Genomic DNA, 24,588 nt, shown 5'->3' on the forward strand with positions numbered 1-24,588 from the left:
CGTCTTATTTTGAGAGGCGACCTGGGTTACAAACGTGGATTTCCCAGCTGTTGCCGTGGCCACCAGGTCTAAAAGACCGACCCCAAATGTCCCCTTTCAAAGGCAATACTTCCAAATGACGTTTGGAATCCGCATCACCTGACCATTTTACTGGTAGAATTGGACAACGCACTTATACTTGATGCCAGTCGGCAATTATTCCGCTGTGCATCATGCATATATAGAAATGCATCTTTTAAATGCTCTATAGGCAATAATATACTATCCTTATCTAGGATATCAATATTTCCAGTCAGGGAATCCGACCATGCCAACCCAGCACTGCACCTCCAGGCTGAGGCGATAGCTGGTCACAGTATAACACCAGTATGTGTGTAAATACCTTTTTTTGGATACCCTCCTGCTTTCTATCAGCAGGATCCTTAAGGGCGGCCATCTCATGAGAGGGTAGAGCCCTTGTTCTTACAAGCGTGTGAGCGCCTTATCCCCCCTAGGGGGTGTTTCCCAATGCATCCTAACCTCTGGCGGGAAAGGGATGCAGCCAATACTTTTTAAGAAATTATTAATTGTTATCGGGGGGAAACCCACGCATCATCACACATTTTATTTCTCAGATTCAGGAAAACTACAGGTAGTTTTTCCCTCACCGAACATAATACCCCTTTTTTGGTGGTACTCGTATTATCAGAAATGTATAAAACATTTTCCATTGTCTCAATCATGTAACGTGTGGCCCTACTGGAAATCACGGTTGTCTCTTCACCGTCGACACAGGAGTCAGTATCCGTGTCGGCGTCTGTATCTGCCATCTGCCTGACGGCCTATGAGACGTCTGGACAGGCACAAGCTGAGTAGCCGGCTGTCTCATGTCAACCACTGTTTTTTTATATAGAGCTGACACTGTCACGTAATTTTCAACAGTACATCCACTCAGGTGTCGACCCCCTAGGGGGTGACATCACTGTTACAGACACTCTGCTCCACCTCCACATCATTTTCCTCCTCATACATGTCGACACACACGTACCGACACCCAGCACACACACAGGGAATGCTCTGATAGAGGACAGGACCCACTTAGCCCTTTGGGGAGACAGAGGGAGAGTTTGCCAGCACACACCAGAGCGCTATATATGTATAGGGACAACCTTACAATAAGTGTCTATCCCTTATAGCTGCTTATATCTGTTATTTTGCCAAATAAGTGCCCCCCTCTCTTTTTTACCCTGTTTCTGTAGTTGCAGGATGCAGGGGAGATTCTGGGAGCCTTCCTACCAGCGGAGCTGTGTGGGAAAAATGGCGCTGTGTGCTGAGGAGATAGGCCCCGCCCCCTTCACGGCGGGCTCTTCTCCCGCTTTTTACTGGAAAACTGGCAGGGGTTAAATACATCCATATAGCCCAGGAGCTATATGTGATGTATTTTTCGCCAACTAAGGTAAATTCATTGCTTCCCAGGACGCCCCCACCCCCAGCGTCCTGCACCCTCAGTGACCGGAGTGTGAAGTGTGCTGAGAGCAATGGCGCACAGCTGCAGTGCTGTGCGCTACCTTATGAAGACCGGAAAGTCTTCTGCCGCCGATTTATGGACCTCTTCTTGCTTCAGCATCTGTAAGGGGGCCGGCGGCGCGGCTCCGGGACCCATCCATGGCTGGGCCTGTGATCGTCCCTCTGGAGCTAATGTCCAGTAGCCTAAGAAACCCAATCCACTCTGCACGCAGGTGAGTTCGTTTCTCTCCCCTAAGTCCCTCGATGCAGTGAGCCTGTTGCCAGCAGGTCTCACTGAAAATAAAAAACCTATTTAAACTTTTACTCTAAGCAGCTCAGGAGAGCCACCTAGATTGCACCCTTCTCGTTCGGGCACAAAATCTAACTGAGGCTTGGAGGAGGGTCATAGGGGGAGGAGCCAGTGCACACCAGCTAGTCCTAAAGCTTTTACTTTGTGCCCAGTCTCCTGCGGAGCCGCTATTCCCCATGGTCCTTTCGGAGTCCCCAGCATCCACTAGGACGTTAGAGAAAATTTAAAAAAAAATTGGAAAAAATCATGTTGACCTTATTCTATGTTGACCTAATGCATGTTGACCAATAGTGGTCAACCTAATGACTGTCGACCTAAGTGTGGTCAACCTAAAGACCGGATACCTTACTAACAATGCTCAATGTGCAAAATCATGTACACAGATATTAGGTTTATTGCTTGACTTAAGGTGGGTACACACTAGGTGACGTGCTCTATGAGCGACATCGCCTAGTATTTCCCCTACCGGGACCGGGCGGTTGGCGGCAGGGCATACACACTGAGCGATAGGACTACCATATCGCTCAGTGACGTCACGCCGTGGATGACAGTCCAAATTGAGCTGCATGCATGGCCGACAGCGAGGGTCGTTAACAATCCGCAGGGCCGCGCATCGCTCGTCGTCATACACACTTGCCGAGAAAGTGAACGTCACTCAGGAAGGGTGAAAATCAGCGACGTTGTTCATTTTCTCAGCAAGTGTGTATGCACCTTTACTTTAGACATAACATTTTTTAATGCAGAACTGTACATTTTGGCGCTGTCAGTAAACCCTTGTTGTCTTAAACACACAAAGAAAAACCCACTTAGATAATAAAATATTTTCAAAATGACTATCAGTACAATCACATTAGCAAAGAAAATGTAAAACCAACAACCTGGTTGTGTTACCTTTATGTTCCATTTCATACAGCACAATATTTCAGATGGATATTTCTGTTAAGTTAGAACTCAGATTCAATCAGATTCTACCTATCATTTTATAAAATGTACTAGATCAGGCATGTCCAACCTGAGGCCCTCAGATTGGTTGCTATAAGCAACACCTCTGCTTGTACTCTTTAGGAGGTTTGATACACCTCTACGTTCAAGAGCTGCCCATATCACATGTAGCCCCGCACTCAATACATTCACAAAGTTGACTGGTCGCTGCCTACCCAGGATCTGTGCTGCTGCGAACATTGTGACGATCTTATTGGTTAATTTGGTCTAGTCCCGCCTACTTGAAAAGTAATTCCGGATACAAGTTCAGAAGAGGAAGAACGACACTTTGAAAGATATGGAAATGAGGAACACAGATGTAGAATAGTGCAAATCAACCTCATTTATTTTACAGGAAATTCAGATCAACGATATATTCAATTTATTTTTCAAGCAAGTCAAAAGGTACATTAAAAATATAAATTCTTCTTAAAGTTACATACGCAGAGGTCATGCAATTTCAGTATTAAAAAACAAAACAAAAAAAAACAAAAACAATGTATTCCAAAAGAATAAAACAACCTGTCCCTAAAATCAGTACAGCTCTTAGAAATATACACGTCTAAGTCTTGGCTTTTCTTGAACGGCTTTCAAAAACAAAAAAAATAAATGTTGGAACTGGAATGATTCCATATTGGTCAAGTCGCTTATGGTCAGTCCGGGGGTGAAAGCTTAAAAGGAGGCTCTAACTTAATTTTATAAATGCATAGCGTATAAAGAGTTTATTCTCCACACCAGAGAGGAGAAGCGCTGTGTACAAAAGAGAAAGCCTTCTCAATAGTGAGCTTGCTATAGGATAACTTGGAAGGAGATCTACTGGGCCATCCCCCTGCTATCCTTTTGTGAGGTCAGGTGTAAGCCGGCCCAGAAGAAACCATAAGAAGAAGGCTGGAACGAATCTGTCACGGGTGATCCCCAGGTTTTTTTGTGAACAAGGTGCTACTTTCGGATTACCCTCGGCAAAAAAAAAAAAGGAAAAGTAACCAATCACCTAGCACCTAGTGCAACACCTGTAAACCCCCTCCCCTCCCAAGAGTGGGGCCAGGTGTAATAACGCCCGAGATCGGTGGCCGTGCAGGATGCTGCCCGAACTTAAACGTTCGAGTTCAGCCGGCATCCTGCATAGCTGCTTAATTCAGGCGTCATTACACCAGGCCCATGTAGGCAATAAAACCACATAGAGGCAAGTCTGGTAAATACAAGAAAACCCGTTGCAAAAGCATTACGCAACTCTCTTACAATCCATAGTGCAACAAATAAAGAGAAAAAGCAGAGATAAAAATAAGCAAGCCGTCATTCCGCAAGAAGCTGGATGCAGCATTCTATCCACAACAGTGTAAAGCAAACAACAACAATAAAGTGTAACAATGCCAGTTGGCAAACCTTCCTATATAACACATTGCATCTAGAACAGAGTGTTCCTCCTCCAATCTTCCTAGTAGTTTTATAAATGCAGTAACCTGGGCTATATAACAGCAAATGAGGTTTATGTGATGCACACCTGGGTGGTTATCAGGTACCTTTTGGTAGATTGAGCCATGACAGGTATTTGGTATAGAGGTAATAAATCCCTACATCACAGTATACACATCACATTACATTTAATGTACACATAGTATGGTGTAAGCCCTTAATGCAGTGGTTCCCAAACTGTGTGCCGTGGCTCCCTGGGGTGCCTCGGGACACTTGCAGGGGTGCCCTGGGTTGGTGGTCCAGGACCAATTCAAATTAGTCATGGTCAATATAAAAGGCAAAACTAGTGCTGGTGGCTGTCAGTCATAAAATATGGGGACAAACAGAAGCAAATCTTGTTCCTCACCACAAAATTGAGCCTAAGGATGACCTATAAACACAATCTACTTAATTTAATATTTATTTCTAAATTTCTCAATAAGAAATTATTGGCCTAGGGGTGCCGTGAAAAAAATTCTGATACTCTAGGGCGCCGTGATTCAAAAAAGTTTGGGAACCACTGCCTTAATGTATCTCTTACTATCACTTATTAATTTGGCCGATATGAAATCAAATGAAAAAAAAAAAAAAGGATATCACTAGCAACACCTGGAACTTCGCAGAATTGGGTCACAATTATAGTATGTTTCAAAGACCATTAGATTATTTCTGGAAACACGCTAGAATATTGCTAAATTGTTATCGTAACGCAACCTCTGGAGGAACAAAAAAAGCAAAACGTAACAGGATTAATTAACATTTTGTATTTTTAAGCAGAAAACTAATGAGGAAAAAGCACGTGGGAAACCTGTGGGCTCTTCAGTATGGTTCGAAACCACACAAGTCCTGGCCTACACTATTCCAATGTCACCACCGAAACCCCTGCTATTCTATTAAGTGGTTCTGTCCACGGTTTCATGGTTGACCTACTGCTCCCACAAAATTTAAGCCACTGGGAGTTGTAGTTCACGTACAGCAGTAACAAAAGGTTGGCAATGAGTGTCTGGTTACCGCTGGTAATAAGGTCTCTGTGAAAACAAGAAGTCTTGTGTGTCACGCTGTTACGCAAAGCGATAATCTAGAACTTGATCTGATGGCAGATTAGAGGTCAAGCTTATTCTTTTGTATAACTGCAATTTCCAGAGAAGCAAGCCGATTCCAAGGGGAGATTATTACACGTTGCCAGACAGCTCCAAGTTATATAATAGCTTCGTGTTCATCTCTACAAAAGAAAAGAAAGTGTGTTACAATGACAACTGGCAGTGACTTCGTTTTTTGTTTTTTTTATAATCAACGCAGGTATAATCCAATATAAAATAAATGTATTCTGGGGAGCGTGGTTGGCAAAGTGGTTAGCAATGCTGCTTCACAGCACTGAGGTCAAGTCCCAGTTATGTCAGCTACGTGTGGAGTTTGTATGTCCTCCCTGTGTTTTTGCATGGGTTTCCTTGTTGCACTCTGGTTCCCTGCCACAATGGTCGGTCACTGGGGCAGTAACTGATGTCTTTGACTGAAATATTCTCTATAAAGCGCTGTGGCATGTGTATGCGCTATATATATATAAAACTGGTAATAAAAAGATATTAATAAATGATAGTATGTCTCATACATATAAACAGTGGATGTTTATCAGGAAATATCCCCGGAGTGAGCCGGCTAACGGTGCTTAAAAACTTATTTATGATACCCAATGTCTAATGGGTCTTCCCATAGTGATCTGTAGACGATCCTCAGTCCTACAGGGGTGTCCACATACACCTACCACAAAGCGCGACTTACACAATCTGCTGCGGGTGGCAATTCCTGTGCTTGTGTATTTCTCCTCTGGGTTTTGCATCATAATCACACACAAACCGCCTAACAGTGCACTAGGGGGTAGATGTATGATCCTCCGTCATGGGGGAGAAGTGGTGTCAGCGCACCTTATGTGCACGGATATCGCTTCTCCCCCATGTAGGACTGTGCTGAAATGTGGTACATAACAGGGGAGCTACGCACCCCTTTCATCTTTAAGACACTGCGCCGATGTGCGGGACAGTGTAAGAACGGTCAGTGGCACCTACAGCTATCGATTGACAGCTGTAGGTTTCATTGCCCCACTGACAGCCACTACAGTGGCCCTCCAGGCTGCACATGGGAGATCTTGCGATAGTAGCGAGAACGTCAGCTGTGGACACAGACAGGGATCACCTGAGGGGGGGAATTTTCACTCACCCATTCCGGCATAGAGATGTGAATACATCTCATCCCTACTGCTTCCACTCAGTAAAGAGGAGAAGTGGGGAGAGCCACACCGGCACGATATGTGCCAGTATCCAGAACCGTAACTACGTGTGTGCCTGGCACACAGCGCAGTCGTGGAGACTACTGTGCACGGTAATATGAACTGGTAGTATTTTGCAGCCCACACCTTACCCATGAAGCCACGCCCCTATATTTTCTCTGCGCGCCTGAGGCGTGCACTGCCCTTACACTGTGTATGCGCTACAAATGTCTAGTTACGGCACTGCCAGTATCATACTTTCGTGCCCGAAAGTATGCTAAAACCCCTGACCGACCTGGAAAACAGTACGCACATCCTGTAAGTTGATTATTTAGTTGTGGAACCCTACAGTCAATGCCGACCCTTGATTTTACAAGGAAGCCACCTTCAAAACTTTATTAATTCGTGCCCGAAAGTATGCTAAGACCCCCGACCTCTGAAAAGATCTAGGATCCAACTCACTGCAAGCCTGAACATAGCCTTGCTATATCTGGTGAAAAATGTGAGCTAAGGAAGGTTTCATTGGTCTGAACTTGTCAGGCTCTGGAGCCTTACCTCCGGCGGGTGCTCTGGCGGGTTGCCGTCCCGCTGGTTGGCCCAGCTGCGGCGGCAGGGAGCTGCTGGCAGCGGGTCCTCCTGGACGGAGGAGCGGCTGCCGGGGGCCGAGGGTCTGGAGAGCCGGGCGCTGCGGTATAGTCCTCTAGTGGTGACACAGTATAGTGTGTCAGAGACAGAAGCTGGCTAAAGCTGTGTGCTAACAGCTGAGTATGTCTCCTGTGCTGGGGGTAGCCATGTTGGAGACCAGAGTATTACCAATGAAGTTCTTCAGCCTCATCTTTCAATCACAAACCACAGTCTTCATTTCTTCAAAGTCCAAGTTCTTCAGCCTCATCTTTTAATCATAAAACACAGTCTTCAGTTCTTTACCAGAGTTCTTCAGCTTCACTCTTCAAGTCATTTAACCATAGACTCTAGTTCTTCCAGTTTCTTCTATTTCTCCAATATTCGTGTACAGCCTGATTATTCATTAAAACTACAGTTATCTTCCTACGAAGTCCTCCTTTTCTTTACGCCCTCCGGCCAACGTTAACACTTAGTTTGGCTTCCACCCCATGAGGAGGAATTACATTCAGCCACCTCGTTTACTCTCCTCACAGGTAGCTGTCCCTTCAGCCAAAACTCGGTTGTCGGAACCCCAACTTACGCAGAGCGTGACAGAACTCTGTTTAAATCACCTCTTGCAAATATCCTATTACCTTCAGAATAAATGCAGTGATGGACAGGAAGGGAACGTTTGGGAGAGAGAACGGGGAGTGGTGGCAAGAACGCAGACGTGTCATGTCCATATTCAGAGCGTGTATTTGCCTTCAGCTGTGATCATGGATGTAGAGAAACATGGCGCCAGTATCGCTATTACCGCGGCCAGTCTGTGTGACCATACACTCACTCAGGGAGTCGATGTTCCTTGTTATTGTGTTGCTGCGTATGTGTGCACAGTTGCTGAGGACGCTGCAATGGCCCCGGTGGGCGTCTCTTTGTTACTGAGCGACAGCATCACTTGCGATGAACAGCAGGTCCGTAGCTGGAAGATCGCAGCTGTGTAGGCGTGTGTGTACAAACCGGAGTCAGGCCCGAGTGCAGATCTGGCTCTTTCATATAACCAGAGGGGGCGACATTTAATAAAATGAGGGTAACCAAAATGAGATTATATCTTGGCCCCCAACCTATAAATGTTCTGACGCCCCTGGTACCAGCCAATCTGCAACTAGCTGCCGTGTTACAGGCTGCATTCGAAAAATGACAGTTAGGAGCCGATTGGTTGGTACTTCATCTCTCATCGCTTTATCTCGGTCTAAGCTTCAAGCTTTGATAAATATCCCTGAGTGTAGCACATGTTGACTTAGGTTGCACAAATAAGTCAGATGTGCAGTGTGCACCAATGTGATAATAATCTTAAGGGAAAATCCTAAATATTTGGGTTTTTACGATTTATCAAAAATGTAAACTATATTATATATAAATATGTTTCCATAAAAACCCTAGCAATCACAAATATACAATATGTAATTTACCTAGACGTCACAATGGGATCCCAGCGCATTGGATGCCGGCAGTCAGGTGACTGATGCCAGAATCCCAACACCACAGAGAACTCCGACTGACGGCATTCCGAAGGTATGTATTGGGGTGAGGGTTAGGGCCTGGGGTGGGATTAGGGTAGTGCACCGGGAAGGGGGGGGGGGGGAGGAGAGTAGCCATAGCCACAGCCCCCTATGTTCTTAGCCCTAGCTGCCACCCCCTGGGATTAGCCGTAGACGTCACCGTTTGTGTCAGCCCTAGCTGCCACCCAAGGTGGGTTAGGGTATGGGGCAAGGCAGGGGTAAATTAATTACCCCGTCACCTGTCGGCATTCTATAAGTCAAAATGCTGTGGTCGGCTTCCCGACTGCCGGGATAGCGTGTCACACCCATCACAATCATCAATGACTTAATACTTATATAAACAGAGTGTTGTCAGTCCCTCAAGTTACAAATGGAATGAAGTTCCGTTGAGTTAAATGGCCATCATCCTCCAGGGCACATTCATTTGTGCTTTTTGAAAGTAGGGAAGTTGTTTGTTAATTTTTTTAATATTTAGGGGGTCAGTTCAATTCAGCGCAATATGAATAGCGCCAGGACAGAGGCCCCAGAGCTATTTAATTGGCCGCGCTGTTATGTTGGAGAATGCCGGTTTTCGCACCTTAAACTGGGTGTTCAGTCACGAGAACAGCCATTGTCCTACTTAAGTGCCAATTATGATGCTGTTTATGCCGCGCTTAAGGCAGGAAACAACATTGCGTCACTAGTTTAGTTGGATTTCTGCTCACACCCCAGGAGGGAAACGAGAAGAAAGCCTCTTGTCGCGCATAACAGCACGCTTGATTAAATAGCTCCAGGACCTCCTTCCTGGCGCTGTTCATATCGCGCTGAATTGAAATGACCCATAAGAGATGAAAAAGTATCCCAGTATCAGTATTACTACAGTACACTGACCTGTACAGTAAGACCTTACCGAACACTTTCTGTCACATTGCAAAATACTTAAAGGTTAACTTGTTGGTATGAACAACAGAATTGTTGATTTTGTGAGAAACCCACATTATAAACTCCCTTATAACAGCCCGCCCCAGTCCCATTAATTTCCCTGCAGAAGCGCTAGGTTATTTTAGTAAGAAAATAGATCCCACACGCCATGCTAAAAAGCTCTTATAAAACAGTAACATGGCGACATCTGCTGGTTATAGCAAGGTATTGTTCATGCTAACATATTCAGGTACTATTAAAGAAACAGCTCCACTCATCTCTTTCAGGCTAACAGAGCATTTGGAAAAAAAAAATGCTGAAGTGAAGGTTATAAAAATAAGATTTTACTTACCGATAAATCTATTTCTCGTAGTCCGTAGTGGATGCTGGGGACTCCGTCAGGACCATGGGGATTAGCGGCTCCGCAGGAGACAGGGCACAAAAATAAAGCTTTAGGATCAGGTGGTGTGCACTGGCTCCTCCCCCTATGACCCTCCTCCAAGCCTCAGTTAGGATACTGTGCCCGGACGAGCGTACACAATAAGGAAGGATTTTGAATCCCGGGTAAGACTCATACCAGCCACACCAATCACACCGTACAACTTGTGATCTGAACCCAGTTAACAGTATGACAAACGTAGGAGCCTCTGAACAGACGGCTCACAACAATAACAACCCGATTTTTTTGTAACAATAACTATGTACAAGTATTGCAGACAATCCGCACTTGGGATGGGCGCCCAGCATCCACTACGGACTACGAGAAATAGATTTATCGGTAAGTAAAATCTTATTTTCTCTGACGTCCTAGTGGATGCTGGGGACTCCGTCAGGACCATGGGGATTATACCAAAGCTCCCAAACGGGCGGGAGAGTGCGGATGACTCTGCAGCACCGAATGAGAGAACTCCAGGTCCTCTTTAGCCAGGGTATCAAATTTGTAGAATTTTACAAACGTGTTCTCCCCCGACCACGTAGCTGCTCGGCAGAGTTGTAATGCCGAGACCCCTCGGGCAGCCGCCCAGGATGAGCCCACCTTCCTTGTGGAATGGGCCTTGACAGATTTAGGCTGTGGCAGGCCTGCCACAGAATGTGCAAGTTGAATTGTGCTACAAATCCAACGAGCAATCGTCTGCTTAGAAGCAGGAGCACCCAGCTTGTTGGGTGCATACAGTATAAACAGCGAGTCAGATTTTCTGACTCCAGCCGTCCTTGAAATATATATTTTCAATGCCATGACAACGTCCAGCAACTTGGAATCCTCCAAATCGCTAGTATCCGCAGGCACCACAATAGGCTGGTTCAGGTGAAACGCTGACACCACCTTAGGCAGAAACTGAGGACGCGTCCGCAGTCCTGCCCTGTCCGAATGGAAAATCAGATATGGGCTTTTATACGATAAAGCCGCCAATTCTGACACTCTCCTGGCTGAAGCCAGGGCCAGTAGCATGGTTACTTTCCATGTAAGATATTTCAAATCCACCGATTTGAGTGGCTCAAACCAATGGGATTTGAGAAAATCCAAAACTACATTAAGGTCCCACGGAGCCACTGGGGGCACAACCGGGGGCTGTATATGTAGTACTCCTTTTACAAAAGTCTGGACTTCAGGAACTGAAGCCAATTCTTTCTGGAAGAAAATCGATAGGGCCGAAATTTGAACCTTAATGGACCCCAATTTGAGGCCCATAGACAATCCTGTTTGCAGGAAATGTAGGAATCGACCCAATTGAAATTCCTCCGTGGGGGCCTTCCTGGCCTCACACCACGCAACATATTTTCTCCAAATGCGGTGATAATGTTGTGCAGTCACCTCCTTCCTGGCTTTTACCAGTGTAGGAATGACCTCTTCCGGAATGCCTTTTTCCCTTAGAATTCGGCGTTCAAACGCCATGCCGTCAAACGCAGCCGCGGTAAGTCTTGGAATAGACACGGTCCCTGCTGAAGCAGGTCCCGTCTTAGAGGTAGAGGCCACGGATCTTCCGTGAGCATCTCCTGAAGTTCCGGGTACCAAGTTCTTCTTGGCCAATCCGGAGCCACGAGTATCGTTCTTACCCCCCTTTGCCGTATAATTCTCAGTACTTTTGGTATGAGAGGCAGAGGAGGAAACACATACACTGACTGGAACACCCACGGTGTTACCAGAGCGTCCACAGCTATTGCCTGAGGGTCTCTTGACCTGGCGCAATACCTGTCCAGTTTTTTGTTGAGGCGAGACGCCATCATATCCACCTTTGGTTTTTCCCAACGGTTCACAATCATGTGGAAGACTTCTGGATGAAGTCCCCACTCTCCCGGGTGTAGATCGTGTCTGCTGAGGAAGTCTGCTTCCCAGTTGTCCACTCCCGGAATGAACATGATCTTCCGCCCAGCGAAGAATCCTTGCAGCTTCTGCCATTGCTCTCCTGCTTCTTGTGCCGCCCTGTCTGTTTACGTGGGCGACTGCCGTGATGTTGTCCGACTGGATCAACACCGGCTGACCCTGAAGCAGGGGTTTTGCCAGGCTTAGAGCATTGTAAATCGCTCTTAGCTCCAGTATATTTATGTGAAGAGACATCTCCAGGCTTGACCATACTCCCTGGAAGTTTCTTCCCTGTGTGACCGCTCCCCAGCCTCTCAGACTGGCATCCGTGGTCACCAGGACCCAGTCCTGTATGCCGAATCTGCGGCCCTCTAACAGATGAGCACTCTGCAACCACCACAGAAGAGACACCCTTGTCCGTGGCGATAAGGTTATCCGCTGATGCATCTGCAGATGCGATCCGGACCATTTGTCCAGCAGATCCCACTGAAAAGTTCGTGCGTGGAATCTGCCGAATGGAATCGCTTCGTAAGAAGCCACCATCTTTCCCAGGACTCTTGTGCATTGATGCACAGACACTTTCCCTGGTTTTAGGAGGTTCCTGACAAGTTCGGATAACTCCCTGGCTTTCTCCTCCGGAAGAAACACCTTTTTCTGAACCGTGTCCAGAATCATTCCCAGGAACAGCAGACGTGTCGTCGGGGTCAATTGAGATTTTGGAAAATTCAGAATCCACCCGTGCTGTTGCAGCACTACTTGGGTTAGTGCTACTACGTCCCCCAGCTGTTCCCTGGACCTTGCCCTTATCGGGAGATCGTCCAAGTAAGGGATAATTAATACGCCTTTTCTTCGCAGAAGAAACATCATTTCGGCCATTACCTTGGTAAAGACCCGAGGTGCCGTGGACAAACCAAACGGCAGCGTCTGAAACTGATAATGACAGTTTTGCACCACGAACCTGAGGTACCCTTGATGTGAAGGGCAAATTGGGACATGCAGGCAAGCATCCTTGATGTCCAGGGACACCATAAAGTCCCCTTCTTCCAGATTCGCTATCACTGCTCTGAGTGACTCCATCTTGAACTTGAATTTTTGTATGTACAGGTTCAAAGATTTCAGATTTAGAATAGGTCTTACCGAGCCGTCCGGCTTCGGTACCACAAATAGTGTGGAATAATACCCCTTTCCCTGTTGTAGGAGGGGTACCTTGACTATCACCTGCTGAGAATACAGCTTGTGAATGGCTTCCAATACCGTCGCCCTGTCTGAGGGAGACGTTGGCAGAGCAGACTTTAGGAACCGGCGAGGGGGAGACTTCTCGAATTCCAACCTGTAACCCTGAGATACTATCTGCAGGATCCAGGGGTCCACCTGTGAGTGAGCCCACTGTGCGCTGAAATTCTTGAGTCGACCCCCCACCGCCCCTGAGTCCGCTTGTAAAGCCCCAACGTCATGCTGAGGGCTTTGCAGAAGCCGGGGGGGGGGGGGGGGGGCTTCTGCTCCTGGGAAGAAGCTGCTTGGTGCACTCTCTTACCCTTTCCTTTGCCTCGGGGCAAATATGACTGTCCTTTCGCCCGCTTGTTCCTATAGGAACGAAAGGACTGCGGCTGAAAAGACGGTGTCTTTTTCTGTTGGGAGGGGACCTGAGGTAAAAAGGTGGATTTCCCGGCTGTTGCCGTGGCCACCAAATCCGATAGACCGACCCCAAATAATTCCTCCCCCTTATACGGCAATACTTCCATATGCCGTTTGGAATCCGCATCACCTGACCAATGTCGCGTCCATAAACTTCTTCTGGCAGATATGGACATCGCACTTACTCTCGATGCCAGAGTGCAAATATCCCTCTGAGCATCTCGCATATAAAGAAAAGCATCCTTTAATTGCTCTAAAGTCAATAAAATACTGTCCCTATCTAGGGTATCAATATTTTCAGGCAGGGAATCCGACCAAACCACCCCAGCACTGCACATCCATGCAGAGGCGATGGCTGGTCGCAGTATAACACCAGTATGAGTGTATATACTTTTCAGGGTAGTTTCCAGCCTCCTATCCGCTGGATCCTTGAGGGCGGCCGTTTCAGGAGACGGTAACGCCACTTGTTTTGATAAGCGTGTGAGCGCCTTATCCACCCTAGGGGGTGTTTCCCAGCGCGCCCTAACCTCTGGCGGGAAAGGATATAAGGCCAATAACTTCTTTGAAATTAGCAGTTTTCTATCGGGGTTAACCCACGCTTCATCACACACTTCATTCAATTCGTCTGATTCAGGAAAAACTACAGGTAGTTTTTTCAGACCCCACATAATACCCCTTTTTGTGGTACATGCAGTATCAGAGATATGCAAAGCCTCCTTCATTGCCGTGATCATATAACGTGTGGCCCTACTGGAAAATACGTTCGTTTCTTCACCGTCGACACTAGATTCGGTGCGTCAACTGATTTTTGTAATGTGCTGACATTATCACGTAATTCCATAAACAAAGCCATCCATTCCGGTGTCGACTCCCTAGGGGGTGACATCACCATTACCGGCAATTGCTCCGCCTCCACACCAACATCGTCCTCATACATGTCGACACACACGTACCGACACACAGCAGACACACCCCACTAGCCCTTTGGGGAGACAGAGGGAGAGTTTGCCAGCACACACCCAAGCGCTATAAATATATAGGAACAACCCTATAGAAGTGTTGTCTCCCTTATAGCAGCTTAATATATCAAAAAACGCCAAAAAAGTGCCCCCCCCCCCTCTCTGTTTTACCCTGTTTCTGTAGTGCAGTGCAGGGGAGAGTCCTGGGAGCCTTCCTCGCAGCGGAGCTGAGCAGGAAAATGGCGCTGTGTGCTGAGGAGATAGGCCCCGCCCCCTATTTCGGCGGGCTCTTCTCCGGTGTTTGTGAGACCTGGCAGGGGTTAAATACATCCATATAGCCCCAGGGGCTATATGTGATGTATTTTTTTAGCCAGAACAAGGTATTCTCATTGCTGCCCAGGGCGCCCCCCGCAGCGCCCTGCACCCTCCCTGACCACTGGTGTGAAGTGTGTGACAACAATGGCGCACAGCTGCAGTGCTGTGCGCTACCTCATGAAGACTGAAATGTCTTCTGACGCCGGTTTCTGGACCTCTTCACTTTTCGGCATCTGCAAGGGGGTCGGCGGCGCGGCTCCGGGACCGGACTCCATGGCTGGGCCTGTGTTCGATCCCTCTGGAGCTAATGGTGTCCAGTAGCCTAAGAAGCCAATCCATCCTGCACGCAGGTGAGTTCACTTCTTCTCCCCTAAGTCCCTCGTTGCAGTGAGCCTGTTGCCAGCAGGACTCACTGTAAAATAAAAAACCTAAAAACTTTTTCTAAGCAGCTCTTTAGGAGAGCCACCTAGATTGCACCCTGCTCGGACGGGCACAAAAACCTAACTGAGGCTTGGAGGAGGGTCATAGGGGGAGGAGCCAGTGCACACCACCTGATCCTAAAGCTTTATTTTTGTGCCCTGTCTCCTGCGGAGCCGCTAATCCCCATGGTCCTGACGGAGTCCCCAGCATCCACTAGGACGTCAGAGAAATAATGTATACTTGTTTTGTTGAATATCAATACTAGAAGATCAAACCTTCTGCAGACCCCATACTTTCTACTGAGTACACACATTTTCAAAGCAAGTGTTAACGAGCTAAAGCTGTGAGTGTAAGCTGATGGGAACAAAAAGGTTTTTGTAGTAGCTGCAGTCTAATTAGCAGTGACTGGACACCCTGCACACTCAATATTAGCTGGAGAATGCAGGAATTAGGAGAGGGGTCCCACCCTCTTACTAAATGGTGGAGTTATCTTACGAAACTTATTAACAGTTTCTTATATAGCGCAGGGTAATAAGATACAGACATAGAGGAAGGCCCTCCTTGCAAGCTTACAATCTATAGGAAAATTGGCATTGATAAACAAGGATACGTGGTATCTATTGAATAATGGTCCTCATTCCGAGTTGATCGCACGCTGCCGTTTTTCGCAGCGCAGCGATCAGGTTAATACTGCGCATGCACCGCAATGCGCATCTTACGGGTACAAACAGCATCGTTGCTGTGCAATGCTTCTAGCGACGAATCCATTCGCACAACCAATCGCAAGGAGATTGACAGGAAGAAGGCGTTTATGGGTGTCAACTGACCGTTTTCTGGGAGTGGTAGGGAAAACGCAGGCGTGTCCAGGCGTTTGCAGGGCGGGTGTCTGACGTCAATTCCGGGACCGGACAGGTTGAAGTGATCACAAGGGCTGAGTAAGTTCAGACCTACACAGAAACTGCAAAAAACATTTCGTACCGCTCGGCTGCACATGCGATCGCACACTTGCAAAGCGAAAATACACTCCCCCGTGGGCGGCGACTATACGTTTGCACGGCTGCAAAAAGCAGCTAGCGAGCGATCAACTCGGAATGAGGGCTCAAGTTCCACACAGATTGCAAAGGTTCTTAGTGGGCTGTATGATAAGGTCACACGGTGATGTTGGCCAGAGGTCAGGAGGGTGTGAAAGAAAGAGAAAATATGTGAGGTTGTGTCTGGACTGTACAGAGGGAATGTAATTGGATAGGAAAGCTTATGACGGTTATGCGATTGGTTCTGGAATTTAATAAGCTTGTCTGAATAGGTGAGTTTTCAGGGAAAGCATGAAGGTTTGGAGACTAGAGAAGAGTCTTATTGTGCATGGTAGGGCATATTACGGAGTGGGTGCAGCCAGAAGAAAGTCCTGTAATCGTAAATGGGAGCGAATACTAAGTATGGATGAGAGACGTAGATCTTGTGAAGAGCAAAGAGGTTTGGTAGGGAGATATTTGGAGATAAGTGAAGAGATGTACGTTGGTGTAGTTTGGTTAATGGCCTTGTGTGGGAGTAAAATTTTATATTGAATACGACAGAATACAGGTAACCAATGGAGGGACTGACAGAGCAGAGCAGCAGACTATGAACGTCTAGCGAGACAGATCAGCCTCGCAGCTGCATTCAGAATGGATTGTAGTGGTGAGAATCTTTTCTTGGTAAGACCAGTAAGGAGACTGTTGCAGTAATCAATGCAGGAGATAATGAGAGCATGGATTAGAGTTTTTGAAGGAGTTTGTGTAAGGTACGGTAGTATTTTGGATATGTTTTTTAGATACATGTAACATCAACAATGGATTAAAAAAATAAAAATAATGTCTACTACAGTATACGGGTCAATTGACTGTATTTTAACTGGCCTTTCCACAACCTATACAATGTGTGTTTGTAATGATGTTTATGATCTTTACAAGGGCTTACTTCATCTTGTTTTGCCTATATTTTAATATGAGCAGACCTCAGTATTATAACACAGGGGGTAATTCAGAGTTGATCGCAGCAGCAAATTTGTTAGCACTTGGGCAAAACCATGTGCACTGCAGGGGAGGCAGATGTAACATGTGCAGAGAGAGTTAGATTTGAGTGGGTTATTTTGTTTCTGTGCAGGGTAAATACTGGCTGCTTTATTTTTACACTGCAATCTAGATTGAATACACACCACACCCAAATCTATTCTCTCTCTGCACATGTTCTATCTGCCCCCCCCTGCAGTGCACATGGTTTTGCCCAACTGCTAACAAATTTGCTGCTGTGATCAACTCCGAATTAGGCCCACAGTACCTTACTGGCCCACAGTACCTTACTGGTTTTTTTTTTACATCAATGAGGATTCCTTCATCAATAACAAACATACTCTCTCCTTTCCTAGTCTTGAAACTCGGGATGTTAATAGAGGTGTCCACCATCAATGGTCTCCAAAATAGGATTTTAATACCTACCGGTAAATCCTTTTCTCTTAGTTCGTAGAGGATGCTGGGGACTCCAAAAGGACCATGGGGTATAGACTGGATCCGCAAGAGACATGGGCACTTTAAGACTTTAAAAGGGGTGTGAACTGGCTCCTCCCTCTATGCCCCTCCTCCAGACCTCAGTTATAGGAACTGTGCCCAGGGAGACAGACATTTCGAGGAAAAGGATTTTTGTTAAACTAAGGGTGAGATACATACCAGCTCACACCACAACACACTGTACAACATGGCTTTTAAGAAAATACCAGTTAACAGCATGAACCAAAAAACAGCAACAGGCTGAATATAACCAAAACACAACCTTTGTGTAACTAAAGCAATAACTATCAACAAGTACTGCAGATAGAGTCCGCACTGGGACGGGCGCCCAGCATCCTCTACGGACTAAGAGAAAAGGATTTACCGGTAATTATTAAAATCCTATTTTCTCATACGTCCTAGAGGATGCTAGGGACTCCATAAGGACCATGGGGTTTATACCAAAGCTCCAGACCAGGCGGGAGAGTGCGGACGACTCTGCAGCACCGATTGAGCAAACATGAGGTCCTCATCTGCCAGGGTATCAAACTTGTAGAACTTAGCAAAAGTGTTTGAACCCGAGCAAGTAGCTGCTCGGCAAAGTTGAACCGCCGAGACTCCTCGGGCAGCCGCCCAAGATGAGCCCACCTTCCTAGTAGAATGGGCCTTCACCGAATCCGGTAACGGCAATCCAGCCGTAGAATGAGCATGCCGAATCATATCACAGATCCAGCGTGCAATAGTCTGCTTAGAAGCAGGAGCCCAAATTTTGTTGGGAGCATACAGGATAAACGGAGTCTCTGTTTTCCTAATACGAGCCGTTCTGGCTACATAAATTTTCAAAGCTCTGACTACATCGAGAGACTTTGAATCAGCCAAGGCTTCAGTAGCCACAGGCACCACGATAGGTTGGTTCATGTGAAACGAAGAAACCACCTTTGGCAGAAATTGTTGACGAGTTCTCAATTCCGCTCTATCTTCATGGAAGATCAAATAGGGGATCTTGCGAGACAAAGCCGCTAATTCCGACACCTGCCTTGCGGACGCCAAGGCCAAAAGCATGACCACTTTCCAAGTGAGAAATTTTAACTCAACCTTTCGTAAAGGTTCAAACCAGTGTGACATAAGAAACTGCAACACCACGTTAAGGTCCCATGGTGCCACCGGGGGCACAAATGGAGGTTGGATGTGCAGCACTCCTTTCACGAAAGTCTGAACCTCTGGAAGGGCGGCCAATTCTTTTTGAAAGAAAATCGATAAGGCCGAAATCTGCACTTTAATGGAGCCTAACTTTAAGCCCGCATCCACACCTGCTTGCAAAAAATGGAGAAAACGACTCAGCTGAAATTCTTACGTAGGAGGCTTCTTGGATTCACACCAAGACACATATTTTCTCCAAATACAGTGATAATGCTTCGCCGTTACTTCCTTTCTAGCTTTAAGTAGAGTGTGGATGACTTCACCGGGAATACCCTTCCGAGCTAGGAATTGGCGTTCAACCGCCACGCTGTCAAACGCAACCGCAGTAAGTCTTGGAACACGCATGGCCCTTGCTGCAACAGGTCCTCTCAGAGGAAGAGGCCAGGGATCTCCTATGAGTAATTCCTGAAAATCCGTATACCAGGACCTCCATGGCCAATCTGGAACAATGAGTATCGCCTGAACCCTTGTTCTTCTTATGATCCTTATCACCTTTGGAATGAGTGGAAGTGGAGGGAACACATATACCGACTGAAACACCCACGGTGTCACCAGGGTGTCCACTGCACTGGCTTGAGGGTCCCTCTACCTGGAACAATATGTCTGAAGCTTCTTGTTGAGGCGTGACGCCATCATGTCTATTTGAGGAATTCCCCAATGACTTGTCACTTCTGCAAAGACCTCTTGATGAAGACCCCTCTACTGGATGAAGATCGTGTCTGCTGAGGAAGTCTGCTTCCCAGTTGTCCACGCCCGGAATGAAGACCGCGGACAGAGCGCTTGCATGTTTTTCCGCCCAGCGGAGAACTTTCGTGGCCTCCGCCATCGCCACTCTGCTCTTTGTTCCACCCTGGCGGTTTATGTACGCCACTGCTGTAATGTTGTCCGACTGAATCAGGACGGGCAGACCACGAAGATGATGTAGAAGGCCGTTGTAGATGGCTCTTAATTCCAGAATGTTTATGTGCAGACAAGCTTCCTGGCTTGACCATTTTCCCTGGAAATTTACCCCTGTGTGACTGCTCATTAGCCTCGGAGACTTGCATCCGTAGTCACCAGGACCCAGTCCTGGATCCCGAACCTGCGTCCCTCTAGGAGGTGAGAACTTTGGAGCCACCACAGGAGAGATACTCTGGTCCTGGAAGATAGGCTTATTTTCCGGTGCATGTGCAGGTGAGACCCGGACCACTTGTCCAACAGGTCCCACTGAAACACCCTGGCATGGAACCTGCCAAACGGAATGGCTTCGTTGGCTGCCACCATCTTCCCCAGCACCCGAGTGCATTGATGAATCGACACTCTTGCCGGTTTCAGAATCTCCTTGACCATGTTCTGGATTTCCAGAGTTTTTTCTACTGGGAGAAACACTCTATGCAGTTCCGTGTCTAGGATCATGCCCAAGAATGACAGCCGTGTTGTCGGAACCAACTGTGACTTTGGCAAATTTAGGAGCCAACCATGTTGTTGCAGGACTGTCAGGGAGAGCGCAACGTTTCTTAGTAACTGCTCCTTCGATCTCGCCTTTATCAGGAGATCGTCCAAGTACGGGATAATTGTGACACCCTGCTTGCGCAGGAGCACCATCATTTCCGCCATTACTTTGGTGAAAATCCTCAGAGCCGTGGAAAGACCAAACGGCAACGTCTGAAACTGGTAATGACAATCCTGAACAGCAAACCTCAGGTAAGCTTGATGTGGAGGATATATTGGGACATGTAAGTAGGCATCTTTTATGTCGACTGACGCCATAAAATCCCCCCCTTCCAGACTGGAGATCACTGCTCGGAGAGATTCCATCTTGAATTTTAATTTTTTTAGAAAGAAATTGAGGGATTTTAGGTTCAGAATCGGTATGACCGAGCCATCCGGCTTCGGGACCACGAACAGGCTTGAATAAAAGCCGCCTCCCCGTTGTGACGGGGGGACCGTGACAATAACTTGCTGCAGATACAACTTTTGTATCGCAGCGCAGACTACTTCCCTTTCCGGAAGAGAAGCTGGTAAGGCCGATTTGAAAAATCGGTGAGGGGGCACGTCTTGAAACTCCAGTTTGTACCCTTGGACCACTATTTCTAGCACGCAAGGATCCAGGGGCGAACGAGCCCAGACCTGACTGAAGAGTTGAAGACGTGCCCCCACCAGTGCGGACTCCAGCAGCGGAGCCCCAGCGTCATGCGGTGGATTTGGCAGCGGCCGGGGAGGACTTCTGCTCTTGGGAGCTTGCCCCAGCCGACTACTTTTCTCCCCTTCCCCTACCTCTAGCAGCAAGGAAGGAGGACCCTCGTCCTTTTTTTAATTTATTGGACCGAAAGGACTGCATCTGATAAAGAGGCGTTTTCTTTTGTTGTGCAGGGACATATGGTAGAAAAGATAACTTACCCGCGGTAGCTGTAGATACCAGGTCCGCGAGGCCCTCACCAAACAAAACACCACCTTTATACGGCATAGCCTCCATAGCCCTCTTAGAGTCAGCATCACTATTCCATTGATGAGCCCATAATGCTCTCCTAGACGAGATAGCCGTGGTATTGGCCCTTGATCCCAAGAGGCCAATATCTCTTGCAGCCTCCCTTAGATAGACTGCAGCGTCCCTGATATGACCCAGTGTCAAAAGAACGCTATCCCTATCCAGGGTGTCCAAGTCAGATGATAAGTTATCTGCCCACTTTTCAATTGCACTACTCACCCATGCCGATGCCACGGCAGGTCTGAGCAGCGTACCCGTAGTGACATAAATAGATTTCAAAGTAGTTTCCTGCTTACAATCCGCAGGATCCTTTAGGGCTGCAGTGTCAGGGGACGGAAGCGCCACCTTCTTGGACAGCCGTGCTAGAGTCTTGTCCACATTGGGGGTTGACTCCCACCTTTTCCTATCCTCAGAGGGGAACGGGTATGCCATAATAATTCTCTTGGGAATCAGCAACTTTTTGTCAGGAATTTCCCAAGCCTTTTCAAAAAGAGTGTTCAGTTCATGAGAGGGAGGAAACGTTACCACAGGTTTCTTTCCTTTAAACATACAGACCCTTGTCTCAGGAACAGCAGGGTCTTCCGAGATATGTAACACTTCTTTTATTGCCACAATCATGTAGTGGCAATAAAAGCCACTACATAAAAAATAAGTTTAGGATTCAACCTGGCATCACCATAGTAGACAATGGAATCCGAATCCGTGTCGGTATCTGTGTCTGCTATTTGGGTAAACGCCCGTTTCTGTGACCCGAGGGAGCCTGCGTTTGGGATAAAGCATCTTCCATGGATTGTCTCCATGTTTGGTTCTGAGCCTCAGATTTATCCAATCTCTTAGTTAATAAAGCCACATCTGCATTCAAGGCACTCAACATATTTACCCAATCAGCAGTCGGCGGTGCCGACAGATTCACTCCCCCACACTGTTCTGTCCCCACTCCAGCCTCCTCCTGGGAAGAGCCTTCAGCCTCAGACATGTCGACACACTCGTAACGACACCACTATCACACTGGGCTATAGGGGACAGACCCACAATAAGGCCTATTAGAGAAACACAGAGGGAGTTTGCCAGCTCACACCCAGCGCCTATCCCGGTCTGAAAGTATATATAATGCCCCAGACCTGTCAGCGCTTTTTATAAATAACAATCAACACCATATTTGCTGTGCCCCCCCCCCATTTAGCACCCTGTTACTTTAGACAGTAGTGTAGGAGGCCAGGACCAGCGTCTCTGCAGCTCACTGTGGAGAGAAAATGGCGCTGATTATAGCTGGGAGGACCAAGCCCCGCCCCCGTAATGGCACGCTTATGTCCCGCTATTTTTTTTTTATACTGGCGGGGGTCTGTATACAGTGACTATGCACTGTATATTACTTTTGCCAGGCTGAACTTGAGGTATTATTGCTGCCCAGCGCCCCCCCCCTGCGCCCTGCACCCATGTAGTGCCGTTTGTGTGTGGGAGCATTGGCACGCAGCGCGACCGCTGCGCGGTACCTCTGAGGCTGAAGTCTTCTACCGACTTTAGTGAAGTCTTCTGTACTTCGGTTACTCACCCGGCTTCTTTCTTCTGGCTCTGTGAGGGGGACGACGGCGCAGCTCCGGGAACGAGCAGCTAGGCTATACCAAGTGATCAGACCCTCTGGAGCTAATGGTGTCCAGTAGCCTAAGAAGCAGAGCCTTTAACTCACAGAAGTATGTCTGCTTCTCTCCCCTCAGTCCCACGAAGCAGGGAGCCTGTTGCCAGCAGTGCTCTCTGAAAATAATAAACCTAAAAAAAAAAAAAAAGTATTTTTCAGAGAAACTCAGGAGAGCTCCCCTAGTGTATGTCCAGTCTCTCTGGGCACAGAATCTAACTGAGGTCTGGAGGAGGGGCATAGAGGGAGGAGCCATGGGGAATAGACGGGCTCCGCAGGAGACATGGGCACTTTAAGAAAGAATTTAGATTCTGGTGTGCTCTGGCTCCTCCCTCTATGTCCCTCCTCCAGACCTCAGTTAGAGAAACTGTGCCCGGAAGAGCTGACAGTACAAGGAAAGGATTTTGGAAATCCAGGGCAAGACTCATACCAGCCACACCAATCACACCGTATAACTTGTGATAAACTTACCCAGTCAACAGTATGAACAACAACAGAGCATCAGTTCAACCCTGATGCAACAATAACATAGCCCTTATTGCAGCAATAACTATATACAAGTATTGCAGAAGAAGTCCGCACTTGGGACGGGCGCCCAGCATCCACTACGGACTACGAGAAATAGATTTACCGGTAAGTAAAATCTTATTTTCTCTAACGTCCTAGTGGATGCTAGGGACTCTGTAAGGACCATGGGGATTATACCAAAGCTCCCAAACGGGCGGGAGAGTGCGGATGACTCTGCAGCACCGAATGAGCAAACACAAGGTCCTCCTCAGCCAGGGTATCAAACTTGTAGAACTTTGCAAAAGTGTTTGAACCTGACCAAGTAGCCGCTCGGCACAGCTGTAATGCCGAGACCCCTCGGGCAGCCGCCCAAGAAGAGCACACCTTCCTAGTGGAATGGGCCTTAACTGATTTTGGCAGCGGCAATCTAGCCACAGAATGAGCCTGCTGAATCGTGTTACAGATCCAGCGAGCAATAGTTTGCTTTGAAGCAGGAGCACCAAGCTTGTTGGAAGCAAACAGGATAAACAAAGATTCTGTTTTCCTGACCCTAGCCGTTCTGGCTACATAAACCTTCAAAGCCCTGACCACATCAAGTAACTCGGAATCCTCCAAGTCAGTAGTAGCCACAGGCACCACAATAGGTTGGTTTATATGAAAGGATGAAACCACTTTTGGCAGAAATTGTGGACGGGTCCGCAATTCTGCTCTATCCGCATGGAAAACCGGATAGGGGCTTTTATGTGACAAAGCCGCTAATTCTGACACACGCCTAACCGAAGCCAATGCTAGTAGCATGACCACCTTCCACGTGAGATATTTCAATTCCACCGTTTTGAGTGGTTCAAACCAGTGGGATTTCAGGAAACTCAACACCACGTTAAGATCCCAAGGTGCCACCGGGGGCACAAAAGGGGGCTGAATACGCAGCACTCCCTTCACAAACGTCTGAACTTCAGGTAGAGAAGCCAGCTCTTTTTGAAAGAAAATGGATAGGGCCGAAATCTGGACCTTAATGGAACCCAATTTTAGGCCCAAAGTCACTCCTGACTGTAGGAAGTGAAGGAAACGGCCCAGC

The 24,588-nt window shown here is 47.4% G+C and overlaps 1 protein-coding gene and 1 long non-coding RNA gene across 2 annotated transcripts in view; one reads left to right on the forward strand and one right to left on the reverse strand.

The window, feature by feature from the left end:
- Nucleotides 1-24,588, forward strand: part of LOC135000776 (uncharacterized) — a 248,107-nt gene that overhangs the window by 61,695 nt on the left and 161,824 nt on the right. The gene's annotated exons all lie outside the window — the stretch shown is intronic.
- The window catches only part of TMEM123 (transmembrane protein 123), a 124,806-nt gene continuing 103,314 nt past the window's right edge, over nucleotides 3,097-24,588 (reverse strand). The window contains exon 5 of the mRNA XM_063951525.1: nucleotides 3,097-5,450. Coding sequence (XP_063807595.1) covers nucleotides 5,426-5,450 — 25 coding nt within the window. The 3' untranslated portion in view covers nucleotides 3,097-5,425. The remainder of the gene's footprint in view (nucleotides 5,451-24,588) is intronic.

The sequence above is a fragment of the Pseudophryne corroboree genome, chromosome 2, assembly GCF_028390025.1.
Source record: "Pseudophryne corroboree isolate aPseCor3 chromosome 2, aPseCor3.hap2, whole genome shotgun sequence".
Classification (NCBI taxonomy): Eukaryota; Metazoa; Chordata; class Amphibia; order Anura; family Myobatrachidae; genus Pseudophryne; species Pseudophryne corroboree.